The sequence below is a fragment of the Nyctibius grandis genome, chromosome 11, assembly GCF_013368605.1.
Source record: "Nyctibius grandis isolate bNycGra1 chromosome 11, bNycGra1.pri, whole genome shotgun sequence".
Taxonomy (NCBI): Eukaryota; Metazoa; Chordata; class Aves; order Nyctibiiformes; family Nyctibiidae; genus Nyctibius; species Nyctibius grandis.
The window spans coordinates 357,947-373,358 of NC_090668.1; the positions used below are offsets into that span (position 1 = coordinate 357,947).

Genomic DNA, 15,412 nt, shown 5'->3' on the forward strand with positions numbered 1-15,412 from the left:
AGGGAGCGCCCGGGGGTCTGCGCGGTGCTGGGGGCCGGGGGGGCCCGGAGCGTTCCCCCCCGCGGCTCTCCCGGCCCCAGCCCGGCCCCGGGGCCGCGCCCCCCCTGCCCCGGCCGGTTTCAGCCTCTGTGTCCCCTCCGCCGCGCCGCCCGCCGCGCCGCTTAGTCCCGCCTCACTCAGGCGCTGATTGGCCAGCGCTCGCAGCTCCGCGCTACCATTGGTCCGCCGGCCCCGGGGCGGGCCGGTTTACCGGGCGGGAGCGCGGGGGGCGCCGTTGCCGTAGCGGCGGCGGGAGGGGCGGCGGCCCCGGCCCGGCCGCGGCGGCGAGTGGGACGGGCCCGGGAGCGCGGCCCTGGCGGGGCTCTGCCCGCGGCTGCTTGGTAACGGCGGGCGCGGGGCACTGTGGGATGCTCGGCCGGAGCGCGGGGGGTTGTGGGTAGCGGCCCCGGGCCCGGGGCGCGGCAGAGAGAGCGGGGGCCCCGCAGCGCCTCGGGCCGGGCCTGGGCCCCCGCGCCCCGCCCGGCCCCGCCGCAACGGCCGCGGGCCTGCGGCAGCCGATACCGCCGCGGGGTTCGGTGTCGGCGTGCGGAGATAAAGGAGGCGGGTGCGGAGCTGGCCCGGTGCCTCCCGGGGGGAGCGGCTGCGGGACGCGGGGCTCGGGGGGGTCAGCGGGAGCCCGGCCGGTGCGCCCAGCTCCGGGAGCAGCCAGCCCCGGGCGGGGTCCGGCTCCCCGGGGAGGTGCACCGGGGCTGCTGCGGGCTCCTTCCCCCGGCGGCTCCCGGCCGGAGCCCCGCACCTTGCGCTCGCTGGAGATTCCAGCGCCGTTCCCATCCCTCGGAGTCACCGGGCTCCGCCGCCGGTTCCGAGAATCGGGCCGCCCTGGTCTTTCTCGCTGACCCACTTAGTTCCTTTTCTGTTCCGCAGGCGGACGCTGGTTTTCACCATGAATTTTGAAGGTCTCGACCCCGCCCTCGCCGACTATGCTCCCCCCCTGCACCCCGCGCTGGACCCCGTCCTGGACCCCCACCTCAACCCCAGCTTGCTGCAGAACGTGGAGCTGGACGCCGAGGGGGTGCCCTTAGAGGGCATCGCGGTGCCCGAGTCGGTGCACCTCATGGAGGGCATGTACAGCGAGCTGCACACCGCCGTCTCCGAGGTGGGGGTGCCCGTCGCCGTCTCCCATTTCGACCTGCACGAGGAGATGCTGTGGGTCGGGAACCACGGGGTAGGTGCCCGCTGCGGGAGCGGGGCAGGGAGGGTCGCTGCCCGAGCCGGGCGCTCTCGCAGGCTGACACCTGCCCGCTGTGGCAAGCTGGGGGCAAGCTGGGGGCAAGCTGGCTGGGGTGGAGAGCGGTTCAGCGTGGGGCCCAGCTGGAGAGTCCTGCTCAAACCAGGGCCATGCTGCACCGGCGCAGAGTGTCTGCCCGGCAGCGGCTGATGCGTCTTGGAGCATGAACCTCTTGGTGTTTCCCGTGTAACTTTACTGCCCTGGCACATGGGGCTGTTGGTTCTTTACTCGTGTCTGCGTGTATCTGCCCGAAACGGAAAAGTCTGAGCGGTGTTCCGCAGTTTGGGGCACGCAGTGGGTTGGCTGAGGCCGTAAGGCAGCCAGTAGCCGGCCTCCACCCCGGAGCTGGCGCAGGGTGAAGCAGTGTTTGCCTCTGTCGCATCCATGTGAAGCTGGGGTGGGTCTTGAGCTTGTCCCCGCTGGTTTTAGGGCCACGCCACCTCCTTCTTCGGCCCGACGCTGGAGCGATACTCCTCCTTCCAAGTGAACAGCAGCGATGACATCCGCCAGATCCAGAGCCTGGAGAACGGCGTCCTCTTCCTGACCAAAACCAACCTGAAGTACATGTCACGAGGGGGCCTCATCATTTTTGACTACCTGTGAGTGCCTTCCCCTGGCAGCCGGTGGGTTGTGCCGGCCCCATGAGCTGCCCCTGGGCTGAGGGAGGTGCTCCCGGCCCCTCTGCCAGCAGCGTAAGGGCTTGATGTGGGAGAGGGCAAGGGCAGGTCCTCCGCCCCCTTCCCCGCTGCCTCCCCGAGCCGGGCAGGAGCGCGAGGGCCGTTCTCTCCCCTCTCCCGCAGCATGGACGAGGCCGAGGACATGCACAGCCTCCTGCTGACCGACAGCAGCACGCTGCTCGTGGGCGGGCTGCAGAACCACGTCATTGAGGTGGACCTCAACACCGTCCAGGAGACGCAGAAGGTACGGCCGGGCTGGGGGCTGCTCCCTGCTGCGGGGGGAGCTGCTTTGCTCTGGGGCTCACCCCGCTCCTCTGCCTGCTTCCCAGTACACCGTGGAGGTTCCCGGCATCACCATCATGAGGCAATCAAACCGCTTCTTTTTCTGCGGGCACACCTCGGGGAAGGTAACGCCTGCCCCGCGGATGCTCGGCTCCCCTCTGGGATACCCCGGCGCTGGGGCACAGCTTTCCCCAGAGCCCTGCGTGCCCACCATCTCGCCCTCCCAGGTCTCCCTGCGGGATCTGCGCACGTTCGTGGTGGAGCACGAGTTCGACGCGTACTCGGGCAGCTTGTCCGACTTCGATGTCCACGGGAACCTGCTGGTGACCTGCGGCTTCTCCAGCCGCATGAACGGCCTGGCCTGCGACCGCTTCCTGAAGGTGTACGACCTGCGCATGATGCGGGCCACCACCCCGCTGCAGGTCCACATCGACCCCTTCTTCCTCCGCTTCATCCCCACCTACACCTCCCGCCTGGCCATCATCTCCCAGACAGGTGGGCGCAGCCGCGTCCCCCACCCGGCCGGGCTCCGGGTGCCGGCACGGCCCAGGCTCGGGGTCGGATCCCAGTGGGATGGAGTTGGCCCCACAAGCGAGACGTGTGCCGGCTGCCCGCGCGCTCCCCGGTGCCACGTCACCCTGCGCTTCCCTCCCGCGCAGGTCAGTGCCAGTTCTGCGAGCCCACCGGCCTCGCCAACCCCGCTGACATCTTCCACGTGAACACCGTCGGGCCCCTCATCATGACCTTCGATGTCTCGGCCAGCAAGCAGGTGCTGGCCTTCGGCGACTCGGAGGGGTGCGTCCACCTCTGGGCCGACTCCCCGGAGGTCACCTTCAACGCCTACTCCCGGGAGACCGACTTCGCCTTGCCCTGCATGGTGGACACGCTGCCCCACCTGGACTGGAACCAGGACCTCGTGCCGCTCTCGCTCATCCCCGTGCCGCTGACCAGTGACACCCTGCTCTCCGACTGGCCTGCAGCCAACTCTGCCCCGGCACCCCGGTAATTTGCCAGTCTCTCCCAGTGAAAACCAGCACGGGAAGGCTGGTCCTGGCAGAGTTCCTCTCCTTCCCCCATCTCGTGGCTGGTGCTGCCCTTCCTCATCGCGTGCCCTGTGAGATGCAGGATAAGTTCCCTGTGGCGGAGCTGAACTGCTGGGGTGCAGGGGGTGGGTATGGTCAAACCTCCGCCTTGGTGGGGGGATCCCGGGGGTCCTGGCTGCCTTCTGCCCGTGTGGAAACACTTGTTTTCCCTCTGCCTGAGCCCTGGCCCGAGCACGCCTGCGCTCGGCGCTGCTGCCGTGTCCTGGCGTAGCCCAGGTGTGTTGTTGTGGTGGAAAATGAACCCGAGGGGGGGAAGCCCTGGGGACCTGCTGGTGGGTCCCTGCGTGGACCCTGCTCTGCCGACAGAGCAGCCTCTGAGCCGCGGTGCGTTTCGCAGGCGAGCCCCTCCGGTAGACCCCGAGATTTTGCGCACCATGAAGAAGGTGGGGTTCATCGGCTACGCCCCAAACCCGAGGACCAAGCTCCGCAACCAGGTGCCCACTCGGGAGGGGATCGTGTGGGGCTTGGGGTACTTCTGCCCGCGGCGGAGCTCTGCAGCTCGGGGAGGGACGGAGCTCTTGCTGCGTGCTGGACGACCTCGGAGCTCTCTGCGGGGCTCGGGACAGGGGTGGGAGGTGAAATTCTCTGGCTTGGGGTGTGGCGGGAGGCAGGTGTAGGGTTTGGAGGCGACAGCCTTTCTTGCGCGGTGTCAGCGGGTGAGGCAGCGCTGCGGGAGGGCTGGAGCCCCCGCCTCGGGCCAGAACCCCAGCTCTGTCCGTAACTGGCTCTGCTGGGTTTGAGCTGTCCGGTTCAGAGGCTCATGGCACGTCCCTCGCCCTTGGGAAAACACTGCTGTGTTTCGCCCTCGCCCGCGGTGCCGCTGTAGTTTCCCACAGTGATAAGTCCCTTGTAAGAAGGAAGGTGTGGAGGCCTCGTGCAGGTTAGGGGAGGGCCCCGCTCCTTTCTGGTTTATTCCTTTGCTCATTCGGGGAGGCAGGAAAGCCCAGGAGCTGCTTGTTTCGGTACGTGGCGCCTCTCTCCGCCTCAGGGTTCTGCCGCTCTTCCCTCCTCTTCCCCCCTCGCAGATTCCCTATCGGTTAAAAGAGACGGACAATGAGTTCGACAGCTTCAGCCAAGTCCCCGAGTCCCCGATCGGGCGGGAGGAGGAGCCACACCTCTACATGGTGGCCAAGAAGTACAGGAAGGTAGTGGCCTTCTGGGGCACAGCAGGAGGCTGGCGGGGGTCCCCAGGCTGGGCCCAAGCAGGTGCCCACGTCTCCGTGGGGAGCCCGTGGGCATTTCGCCGGTGCCCCGTGGTGTGGGAAGGCGCCCGTTTAACACGTTGCGTCTCCGCTCAGGTCACGATCAAATACTCCAAGCTGGGGCTGGAAGACTTTGACTTCAAGCATTACAACAAGACGCTGTTTGCGGGCCTGGAGCCCCACATCCCCAACGCCTACTGCAACTGCATGATCCAGGTGGGAGACGGCCCGGCCCTGCCCAGGCCGGCGCGGCCCCGGGGCCCCCCTGACGGCTCCGTCTCTGCCAGGTGCTGTATTTCTTGGAGCCGGTCCGCTGCCTGGTGCAGAACCACCTGTGCCAGAAGGAGTTCTGCCTGGGCTGCGAGCTGGGCTTGCTCTTCCACATGCTGGACCTGTCCCGAGGAGACCCCTGCCAGGTCTGTGGCGAGCCCCCGCGTGACGTGAGGCCGGCGGGCTGGGCTGGGAGGGTCAGAGAGATGGCAGAGGAGCAGGAGCCGGGTGGCGCCGGGTCCTGGGGTGACGGCATCAGGCAGCATGGAAACTCCTGTCACTTGACCTCAGTGACAGGCCGCTCTTGCCCCATCCCCAGGGAAGCAACTTCTTGCGGGCTTTCCGCACCATCCCAGAGGCTTCGGCGCTGGGGCTGATCCTGGCTGACTCGGACGAAGCCACGGGGAAGGTGAACCTGGGGCGGCTGATTCAGAGCTGGAACCGTTTCATCCTTACTCAGCTGCACCAGGAAACCCAGGAGCAGGAGGGACCGCAGGCGTATCGGGGGGCGGGCAGCAGGTAAGTCCCTGGCCTGGGGACAGGACAGGGGGTAACCGAACCAGGGAGGGGGGCTGGCTCCCAGAGGCCCCGTCCATCACTTGGGAAGGAGCTTTCTTGCCCCTCACGTCTGCCCTGAGCTGTGTGGGAACATGCGGAGCTGCAGGCTACCCCGAGAGCCAGGGATTGCTGGGAACCTCCTAACCCCGGTGCTCTTTTTCTCCAGCAGCTTTGGGTCCTCGGGGGACTCGGTCATCGGGCAGCTGTTCAGCTGCGAGATGGAGAACTGCAGCATGTGTCGCTGTGGCAAGGAGACCGTCCGCGTGTCCTCCACGCTGCTCTTCACCCTCTCCTACCCCGAGAGCACCGGTAACAGGCGGGCAGGGCCTGGCACGTTCAACACCGCTGCGTTTCCCTGGCCGGGGGGGGTTTGTTACGCGCGTGGGTGACATCCCCAGGTGACAGACACCTGCAGTGAGGCGCTTCTGCCGTGGTCTGGCCCGGGCTGCGGCAGACCCAGCAGCCGAGGTCTAGTGGTGGGTTTCCAACCAGCTGAGGTTTTGGCTACAGAGAGGCAGATTTGGGGGTTGACCTTCTCACTGGTGGTTGTGAGGAAAACCCCAGAGGTTTGGCTGAGTTAGATCGGTAGAGATCTGCGTGTCGGAAGGTGACGTTATTCTCCTTTCTCCCTTCAGAAAAGCCGGTCAAAGATTATGAGTTTGCCCAAATTTTAAAGCGAAGCATCTGCCTGGAGCAGAACACGCAAGCCTGGTGCGAGAACTGCGAGAAGTACCAGCCCACGGTGAGCCCGGGAGCGGGGTGCGAGCGTGTCACGCTTCCCCGGCTGCGGGGGGGGTGCGGGAGAAGGGCGTGTGCGCCCCGTGCCACCGGCTGAGCCGGGGCAGTTTCTCCATTAGTCAGTGGGGAACCCTCTGAGCGGGTGCAGGAGATTCGGTTCCTGGCCTGGATGGGGAGCCGGCGTGGCGGCGGGTATTTCCTGGGCTGTGCGAGCGCTGGAACGCATCTCGCAGGTCACGCTGGTCCCAGCTGAATCCCCCCGGGAGCTGAGCACCCCTGCTCTGGGGGGGCAGCCTGCTCCCTGCCTCGCACCCCCAGCGCCCAGGAACGCAGCCCCGCCGTGGGGAGGGGGCTCTGCAGGCAGAGGCCTGGGAGGAGGGAGGAGGGTGGCATGTGCCAAACCCGGTTTTGAGCCTCTCCAGGGCCCTCGGTGCTGCCCGGCGTCCATAGCCCGCTCTCTCTGCAGGTCCAGACCCGGAACATCCGCTGCCTGCCAGACGTCCTGGTCATCAACTGTGAGGTGAACAGCTCCAAGGAGGCGGATTTCTGGAAGACACAGGCTGAGGTGGGGGAGAGGCTTTGGGGCAGGAGCAGGGGCTCTTGCTCGGATCTCGCTGTCTCTGTCTCTTGCTCCCCACCTGGGCGTCACCCCGCTTTGTTTGCAGAGGACATGTTGGTATTTGGTCACGCTCGTAGCACGAGCTGTGCGTTTGGAGTTGGGAAAGACAAGATCTGCCGTGGCAGAGCTGCTGGGACTGCAGCAGAGTCCCTCTTTCACTCCCCCAGGCCCCCCCGGACCTGAGCAGCGAGGCAGTGCCCACTTCCCAGAGCACAAGCCCAGCAGGGAGCGGGCGGACAGTTGGGGTCCCCTCGTTGTCTTTTTCCCTGTCACCGACTTTAAAGCCCCTGTCTGTTCCCCACTTCTGGCCTGGCTGTCACCCCCGTGTCCCCGAGCCCGGCCGGTCGCTCCGCCCTGACGCTTGCCTGTGTTTCGTTGCCAGCGTGCCTTTCAGAGAGCCGTGATGAAGAGAGGAGGCTTTGAGATCACCAAAGGAAAAGAAATCTCTCTTGGAGAGTGGTAGGTGACTGTTCCTGGGGGGGTGGCTCCGAGCAGTGATGCCTTCTGGGTTGTCCTCCAGGCCTTGGAGAGCTCAGAGCTGTTTCTCATCCAATAATGATAATTTGATAATCTGTCGCTCCTCGTGGGCTCTGAGCTGGAACAGTCTCGTGGCTGCTCTGAGACTGTGGCCCCGTATGGGCGCCCTGCTCAGCACCCCCTGCAGACACCCTCGAGATCCACCTTGTGACCCGCTTGGGAGCCCCCAGCCCTCATTCCCCTTCCTTTTCAGACTGACAAAGACGCAGGACTGTGTGTCGGCCCTTTCTGGCCAACATTAACTGACCACCTTTCCTTTTCCCTGCTCGAGGCAGCTCTGGCTTCCCCGTGTGTCCCGTGGCAGGATTGGGAACAGGCTGGCGAGGGGGTGGGCGGTGGGGATCCTGCCCCCGAGAAGCTGGCCTTGGGGACATCTCCTGTCTCCCTCCGACTCGGCCTTCCACGATTCTCCGTGCAGGAAGGAGCTGGGGAACCCCGACACGGGGCGTTCGTACCCTTCCATGGAGGAACTGAAGAACGTTTGGATCCCCTACGCCATCAAGATGAGGCTGACCAAGAGCAAGGAGCTGGATGTCTGCAACTGGAGCGAGAGCGATGAGGTAAAGGCTGGCCAGATCCCTCTGGGGCTGCGTGGTTGTGTGCACGTGGGGCTGCGGGAGCAGAACTGCCTCAGAACCGCTTTCTGCTGAGCGCGTGTGGGCGAGAGGCAACGAGGGTGTCCCGGAGACACCTCGGGTGAGCACGGAAACCTCTGGGCTGGGGCTGAGACAGCGTGTCGAGCTGTGGGGTTGGGGCTGGAGGCCTGGGAGCTGCCCGGCCCGCAGCCGGGGCTCAGACGTCTCCCGGTTCCTCTCGCAGCTGAGCCCCACCGACGACCCCGAGTCGGTCCATGTCTACGATCTGATGGCCACCGTTGTCCACATCCTGGATTCCCGCACGGGGGGCAGCCTGGTGGGGCACATCAAAGTGGGGGAGACCTACCACCAAAGGAAGGAGGTGAGGAGCCCTGCGGGACCGGGGGTCTCCTGCCTCGCCCACGGCTCGCTCAGGGGTCGGGTTGTTTAACAGACCCGTCCCGGGGGTCCCTGAATCAAGCGTTGAGTGTTTGGCTGGAGGTACCACGTGCTGCTTGGGTGCCTCACGGGGAGGGGAGGGCTGGAGGAGCGCTCTTCCCACACCCAGCCTAGTTCCTCCTGGGTCACGGGCACGTTGCCAGCAGGTCCGTGTGCTTCCAGGTAAGGGCTGGGACGTCACCTCCCTTCCCGAGGAAAGGGGGCTGGTCTGGGCAGTCCTGTCTGGTGGAGATGCCCGAGCCAGGAGTTCCCAGAGTGTGTCAAGGCTGCATCCCTGTCCCTTATCTGTTGCATCTCCGTGGAGTTTTGGTTGGGAGCGGGGCAGAGACCGCGCCTGTCCGGCCCCAGCGCTTCACGTACGCATTGTCACCACCCCGGCCAGCAGGGATTTCCCCACGGTGTCCCAGGAAGGGCGGGAGTTCCCACATGGCATCGTCACACCCCTCTTTCCCTGGTAGCGGAGTCATTGCGTTTGCCTGGGGGGGGCCCCTGAGGCCGTGCCTGTGCCTCTCCCCCCAGGGAGTCACACACCAGCAGTGGTACCTCTTCAACGACTTCCTCATCGAGCCCGTGGACAAGGTGAGCGCTCGGGGCCGTGCGTCGAGGCGAGGCCGTGGCCGCGGGGACCCCGTGGAGGGGGGTTCCGGCTGCGGGGACCCCACCCCACGCGGGGCTGCCCCTGCGCTGTCCCCCCCCCGCCGCAGTGCGAGGCCGTGCAGTTCGACATGAGCTGGAAGGTGCCGGCGATCCTGTACTACGCCCGGAGGAACCTCAACGCCAAGTACAACCTCGCCAGTGAGTGTCCGGGGTGGAAGTGGCCGTGTGGCCAGCGGTGCCGGCTCGCGGCTCATCTCCCTTCCCCTTTCCCTGCAGTCAAGAACCCCATCGAGGCCAGCGTGCTGCTGGCCGAGGCCTCCCTGGCGCGCAAGCAGCGCAAGTGCCACGCCACCTTCATCCCCCTCATGCTGAGCGAGATGCCGCAGGCGGGCGACCTGGTGGGGCTGGATGCCGAGTTCGTCACGCTGAATGAGGTCAGGCCTCGGGGGACGGGGCGGGGGGCGCGGGGGCAGCCCCTCCGGGTGCGCCCGGGGACGGCGGGGGCTGTCGGTCACCGAGCCCTCCCCTCGCAGGAGGAGGCTGAGCTGCGCAGCGACGGGACCAAATCCACCATCAAGCCCAGCCAGATGTCGGTGGCCAGGATCACGTGCGTGCGCGGGCAGGGCCCCAACGAGGGCGTCCCCTTCATTGACGACTACATCTCCACCCAAGAGCAGGTGCGGGGCCTCTGCCCAGCCCCGCGGGGAGGACACGCACCCGCTCCGCCTCCTGCTCCATGGAGGGACACCCGCAATGACAGCATCCTCCCTGGGGTGCTGGCAGGGTGCTTGGGGAGGGGGCAGCCCCTTGTGGCTGCCCCTCGGCCCTCCCAGCCCCTCCACGGGCCTTGTTCTCCACAGGTGGTGGATTACCTGACCCAGTACTCGGGGATCAAGCCGGGAGACCTGGACGCCAAGATCTCCTCGAAGCACCTCACCACGCTCAAGTCCACCTACCTGAAGCTGCGCTTCCTCATCGACGTGGGAGTCAAGTTTGTGGGCCACGGGCTGCAGAAGGACTTCCGCGTCATCAACCTGATGGTGACGGCGCTGAGCCCCCCGCCCTCTGCCCGGCCGTGGGGGTCTCGGGGTGGGGCTGGGAGGCCGGCGGCAGCGCTGGGGCTCAGCCCCCCGCGGCAGCCCCCTGCCCTGGCAGCAGGACCCTCTCTGCTTCCCAGGTGCCCAAGGACCAGGTGATCGACACCGTCTACCTGTTCCACATCCCGAGGAAGAGGATGATTTCCCTGCGCTTCCTCGCCTGGTACTTCCTGGGTCAGTGGCCGAACCCAGGGATGCAGAGGGGCAGGAGTGGGGGCAGATCCCCCCCGGGGTCCCCGCCAGCCCCCTCCCTGACCGGGGCTCTCCCCGCAGACCTGAAGATCCAGGGGGAGACCCACGACAGCATCGAGGACGCGCGCACGGCGCTGCAGCTCTACCGCAAGTTCCTGGAGCTGAGCCCGCCCGGCGCCGAGCCCGAGGACTTCCGCAAGGTGCTCAAGGGCCTCTACGAGAAGGGGCGCAAGATGGACTGGAAGGTGCCCGAGCCCGACAGCCAGAGCAGCCCCAAGCGTAAGGCGCCGCCGCCGCCCCCCGGGCCCCCGCAGCCCCCCGCCGCCCCCTCACCCCGCTCTCTCTCGGCAGATGGGGCCGTGTACCCCCCCGTGCTGGCCCTGTGACCGGAGCCCACGGCCCCCGGCGAGGGGCAACCCCGGGACCCCCCGATGGAAGCGGAAACTCGTGGAACTGGAACCAGCAGCGGGGACGGGGCTGTGCCCGACCCTGCCCGACCCGCCCCCCCCCCGGGGCCCGGTGCCCCGGGGCTCCCCCTCTCTGCCGGTACCGGGAATCACTGCACACACACCCCCCCCTCCGCCCGCCGGCCCGGGCGCCCTCATAAAGCAGCCTCGGACACCGGCCCCGCCGCCTCCTCCTTGGCTCCGGGGCTGCGGGGTTGGGGACCGGCACCGGGGACGTGGCGTGGAGGAGCCGGACCCGGACCGGGGCGACAGCGCGGGGGAGCCCGGCCGGGAGCGGGGACACAGCAGGGACGGGCGGGACCGGCCCGGTGCGGGGCGGGGGCACGGGGGGACCGGCCGGTGCGGGGCCGGTGGGGGCCGCGGCACGGCGGGGGCGGGGCCGGGGCGGCTCTGGGGGCGGGGTCACCGCAGGCGCCGCCCCCGCGGGGGCCGAGCGCCACGCGGACCGGGCCCTGGCAGCGCCGGGGCCCTCAGCGCTCGCTCCGGGCTGCCCGCCGCGCTGCCTGCGCACGGGACGGCCCCGCCGCGGGCCGAGGAGCTGCCCCGGCCGGTCCAACCTGCTCCGTCGCTCCGACCGGCTCGGCCGCCGCCCTCTCCGAGGGTCTGTCCCCCGCGGTGGGTCGGGCGGAGCGGCGCGCCGGGACAGGCGGCGCCGGGGGCAGTCCCGGGGCAGCCGGCTGTGGGGGGGGGCGGTGGAGCGGGACGGGCGAGCGGCGCGGTCCGGGGGGTCGACCGGGCCCGGGGGGCGGCGGGGCTGCGAGCGCCGCACTGCAGGGGGGGGGGGGGGGCTCTGGGCTCGGCGCTGTAGCGGAGGGGGCTCCATAGGGGCTCTGGGCTCGATCCTGTAGGGGAAGGGGCTCCATAGGGGCTCTGGGCTCGATCCTGTAGGGGAGGGGGCTCCACAGGGGCTCGGGGCGCGATCCTATAGGGGAAGGGGCTCCATAGGGGATCTGGGCTCGATCCTATAGGGGAGAGAGCTCTATAGGGGCTCTGGGCTCAGCCATGTAGGGGAGGGGGCTCCATAGGGTCTCTGGGCTCGATCCTGTAGGGGAGGGGGCTCCACAGGGGCTCTGGGCTCGACCCTATAGGGGAGGGGGCGCTATAGGGGGCTCTGGGCTCGACCCTATAGGGGAGGGGGCGCTATAGGGGCTCTGGGCTCGACCCTATATGGGAGGGGGCTCCGTAGGGGCTCTGGGCTCAGCCCTGTAGGGGGAGGGTCCCTGTGGTGTGCAGGGGCACGGACAGGCCCTGCAGGGGAGGGGGCTCGGGGAGGATCTGTGGGGGACCACTGTGGGCAAAGCGCGACAGAGAGGGGGGCTCTGTAGGGACCGGGGGGTCCCGGGGGGTCGGGCCGGGGTGTGGGGGCACAGGGGCCGCCAGCGCTGGAGCTGCCCGTGCCCGCAGGTCGCCCTGCAGCGGAGCCGTGAGGATGAGGGGCCGGATCCCGGCCGCGCTCTGCCTGGCCGCGGCCCTGGCCGCGCTGCTGCCCGCCGCCCGCGCCCGCCGGAGCCAGGACCTGCACTGCGGAGGTGGGACGGGGCAGGACGGGGGTGCAGGGCTGGGGGGGCCGTTGGGACCCACTTGTCCCCTGTGCTCACCTGCTCGGGGACAGGCAGAGGTTCCCGCAGGGCGCCTCGGGGACCCGCGCCCCGCAGACCTGCCGTCCCCCGGCAGCACCGGTGACACCAGTTACTCCCAGCCCAGCGGCTCTGGGCAGCCGCGGTGTGTCAGGGGCTGAGGCGTGGGGCCAGGCCACGCTGTCGGCCCCGGACCCTGACACCCGTGTCCCCTGCAGCGTGCCGGGCGCTGGTGGACGAGCTGGAGTGGGAGATCGCCCAGGTCGACCCCAGGAAAACCATCCAGATGGGCTCCTTCCGCATCAACCCCGACGGCAGCCAGTCAGTCGTGGAGGTGAGACGGCTCCCGGCGGGGACCGGCCCGCGGGGCCAGGCAGAGGCTCCGTTGGAGCGGGGCCGGCCTGGCCAGGGGAGATGAGGGAGGGTTTGGACCTGCGTGGGGTGGGCTGGGCGAGCCCCGTCTCCCGTGCCTCGGCTGCCTGTCGCCAGCGCGGCCCCACGGCGTTCCCGGGGCGTCCGTGGAGGCACCTGACCCGCTCTCGGCACTCCCTGGCTCCCCGGGAAAGGCTCTGCCCCGGCGTTCCCGTGCCGCTGTCACGCTCCAAGGCCTGACCCCGCCGATCTCTTGCTCGTGCCGCAGGTGCCGTACGCGCGGTCGGAGGCGCATCTGACGGAGCTGCTGGAGCGGGTGTGCGAGAAGATGAAGGAATACGGGGAAAAAGTGGATCCGTCCACGCACCGGAAGAGCTACGTCCGGGTGATCTCCCACGACGGGACCAAGATGGACCTCTCCGGGGTCAAAATCGACGGAGACGTGGCTTCCAGCCTGAAGTTTGCGGTGGGTGCGGGGACCGGGTCCTCGTGGCGTCTGTCGGGGCTCGGCGGAGGTTTTGGGGGGCGGGACCCGCTGTGTGGGGCAGCCGCGGCCCTTCTGGGGACGAGCTGGTCCCACCGGCAGCTCCCGGCCGCTTCCCCTGGTCCTTGCTGGGCCTGGAGGGAAGGAGGCTGCTTCTGGGCTGGGCGCAGGGCCTGGCTCTGGGCTCCCCCAGGTGCTGTCGGCGTCGCCGGGCCCCACGCGGTTACCGGCTGACCCGCGGGCGGCTCCCGTTGCAGTGCGAGAGCATCGCCGAGGAGTACGAGGACGAGCTCATCGAGTTCCTCTCCCACGAGGCCGACAACGTCAAGGACCGGCTCTGCAGCAAGCGCACGGGTGAGCCGGGCTGGGCTGGCCCGGGGGGTCTGTCCTGCCGCCCCGGGGGGTCACAGCTGCCGGCCCAGAGCAGGGAGGACGCGGAGGAGCTGCGGGTCTTCCCCAAAATCCCGACACCGCTGGACCCCTTGGGCAGCCCCTCAGGGAGCCCCGTACCGGGGTGCACCCCCCGCTGCCGCCCAGCGCCTGGGCCCCGCCGGAGCTGCCGGCTGCTTTTTTTGGGTGCTGGGGCCGAGCCAGGGCAGCTGCCGCGCCGGCTCCCTCGGCCGCGCTGGCGCGGGGCTCCTGGCGCAACCAATGGCCGGGCGCCCGCCCGCGGCAGCTCCCGTCCCGCGGGGCTATTTCCAGCTCGCAAACACCGGGGTCAGGGCACGCCGCGACCTTTGCGCTTCCGTATTAACGAGCGCGGCCCGCGTTCGTTACCCACGCGGCAGGGCCGGGCCAGGGCGGGTCCCTTCTGCCCCTGGCACACGCGTCGGGGGAAACGCTCCTTCCCCGGGGGGTCTCGGGGGTCCTGCGGCGCTGTCGGCCGCTCCGGGGGCTCAGCCCCGGCGGCTGTGGGTGCTGGACCCAGGGAGCCACCGGGCCGGCGGCTCTGTGCCAGCAGCCGCGTTTGTCATTTACCGCGGGACAAAGCGAGGGGGGAGCGGGGGTGACCCCGGTGCGGGTCACGGACGAGCGGGGGGGGGTGAGCCGGCAGGGGGGGGTCCCCGCTCTGGGCTGGGGCTGCTCCCGGGGCTCTGCCGCGTCCTGAGCGCCGGCCTTTGTCACCGCAGACCTGTGCGACCACGCGCTCCACATCCCGCACGACGAGCTGTGACGCGGGCGGCCCCGGCTGCCTCCGGAGGACGGCACCGACCCGCCCCGGCGGCCTCGCGGGACCAGGATGGCGCCGGGATCCGTCCGGACGTCCCCTACCTCTTGGTTCACCTCGTCCCCGGCGGGGCGGGCAGACGTGCCGGGGAAGACGGTGGCCGCGGAGCCGGTGCCGACCCCCCCTCGCCCACTCTGGTGCTCTTGTTCTATTTATTCGCTGTCCCTCTGCCGGGGACACCGGGACAGCGTCCCCACGGGCCGGCCGCCGGGGCCGGGGCTGTGTCCTCGCTCCTGCCGGGACGTTTCAGGCCGCCAGCCAGGGACCTTCCTCCGCCGCTGCCAGGGGACGCGGCGGGGGACACCGGGGCTCAGCTGCCCCCGCCGGGGCGGTCGGGCACCCGGGGCCGGTTTTGGGACCCCCCCTCCCTGCTGCAGGCAATAAAGGGGCTGCGCGGCGGCCGTGCCGCGGGCCCGCCCAGGGCCGGTCTCGTTCCCGTGTGCGTGGGGAAGGGCCGGGGCCGCTGGGGGCAGCCCTGTGTGTCCCCACGTGTCCCCGCGGTGGCTCGAGCTCCCTCGTGTCCGGCATCCACCTGCCGCGGATCGGCGTTGGGGGGGGATGTCCCCGTGTCCCCCGGCCCCGCGGCTCTGCCGCCACGGGGGCACCGGGGGGGTCCCGTGTGCCAGGGCCGCTGCGGGGGCACCGGGGCAACGACCTGGGGTCAGCGGGGCCGGTCACCCGCGGCCACGCCCCGCCCCGGCCCCTGACGTCACCGCGGAGCCCGGCCCATGTCACCGGGCGACCTCCAGTCCCCGCGATGGAGCGTGGGGGTGACGTCACGGCCCGGTGACGTCATGACCCTGATGACATCACAGCACGTGGCCGCGTGCCAGGTGACGTCACAGGGCTGCCGCGCGCCACAGACGAGCGACACCGAAGCGCCCGGGGTGTGTGTGTGTGATGTGGAGGCATGACGTCACGCACTGCGTCAGGTGACGTCACGAGAAGGGGGCGGGGCGCCGCCTCACCCCACCCCGGATCAGGCGAACGCGGCGGCCACCTATAGCCCGGCCGCCTATAGCCCGGCCCCCCTCCCCGCCGCCTCATTTGCATATCCCCGCCCCGCGGCGGGCGGCGCGACCAATGGCGA

General features: G+C 69.5%; 2 protein-coding genes across 4 annotated transcripts; both read left to right on the forward strand.

Annotated features, from left to right (window-relative positions):
- The first annotated feature begins 307 nt into the window (after positions 1-307).
- On the forward strand, positions 308-10,815 carry PAN2 (poly(A) specific ribonuclease subunit PAN2). Of its 3 annotated transcripts, none has more exons than XM_068410796.1 (26): positions 308-380; positions 925-1,225; positions 1,718-1,887; positions 2,089-2,209; positions 2,295-2,372; positions 2,475-2,742; positions 2,907-3,249; positions 3,688-3,784; positions 4,376-4,495; positions 4,649-4,768; positions 4,840-4,968; positions 5,142-5,341; positions 5,547-5,689; positions 6,016-6,122; positions 6,585-6,683; positions 7,120-7,196; positions 7,693-7,834; positions 8,094-8,231; positions 8,828-8,887; positions 9,013-9,103; positions 9,182-9,339; positions 9,439-9,582; positions 9,766-9,945; positions 10,083-10,176; positions 10,276-10,473; positions 10,546-10,815. In XM_068410796.1, exons 2-26 carry the CDS (start codon positions 944-946, stop codon positions 10,578-10,580), a joined length of 3,594 nt encoding a protein of 1,197 aa, XP_068266897.1. In that variant the 5' UTR covers positions 308-380; positions 925-943; the 3' UTR covers positions 10,581-10,815. The 3 variants fall into 3 exon arrangements, with proteins under 3 accessions (XP_068266897.1, XP_068266895.1, XP_068266898.1); XM_068410794.1 differs by lacking the exon at positions 308-380 and adding an exon at positions 503-604; XM_068410797.1 differs by lacking the exon at positions 308-380 and having other exon boundaries at positions 667-1,225; positions 5,550-5,689.
- Positions 10,816-11,348: 533 nt separating this feature from the next.
- Positions 11,349-14,744, forward strand: CNPY2 (canopy FGF signaling regulator 2). The gene is made up of 6 exons (XM_068410799.1): positions 11,349-11,379; positions 12,066-12,190; positions 12,457-12,572; positions 12,879-13,076; positions 13,352-13,448; positions 14,225-14,744. The coding sequence occupies exons 2-6, from the start codon at positions 12,091-12,093 to the stop codon at positions 14,266-14,268; spliced, it is 555 nt and encodes a 184-aa protein (XP_068266900.1). The 5' UTR covers positions 11,349-11,379; positions 12,066-12,090; the 3' UTR covers positions 14,269-14,744.
- The last annotated feature ends 668 nt before the right edge of the window (positions 14,745-15,412 follow it).

Bases quoted from the DNA above. Each gene is read 5' to 3' on its own strand.
- PAN2 (XM_068410796.1), top strand. From the start codon at position 944: ATGAATTTTGAAGGTCTCGACCCCGCCCTCGCCGACTATGCTCCCCCC. The intron at 7,197-7,692 runs GTAGGTGACTGT...TTCTCCGTGCAG, and splicing joins GAAATCTCTCTTGGAGAGTG to GAAGGAGCTGGGGAACCCCG. The intron at 10,474-10,545 runs GTAAGGCGCCGC...CTCTCTCGGCAG, and splicing joins CAGCCAGAGCAGCCCCAAGC to ATGGGGCCGTGTACCCCCCC.
- CNPY2 (XM_068410799.1), top strand. From the start codon at position 12,091: ATGAGGGGCCGGATCCCGGCCGCGCTCTGCCTGGCCGCGGCCCTGGCC. The intron at 12,191-12,456 runs GTGGGACGGGGC...TGTCCCCTGCAG, and splicing joins CCAGGACCTGCACTGCGGAG to CGTGCCGGGCGCTGGTGGAC. The intron at 13,077-13,351 runs GTGGGTGCGGGG...CTCCCGTTGCAG, and splicing joins CTTCCAGCCTGAAGTTTGCG to TGCGAGAGCATCGCCGAGGA.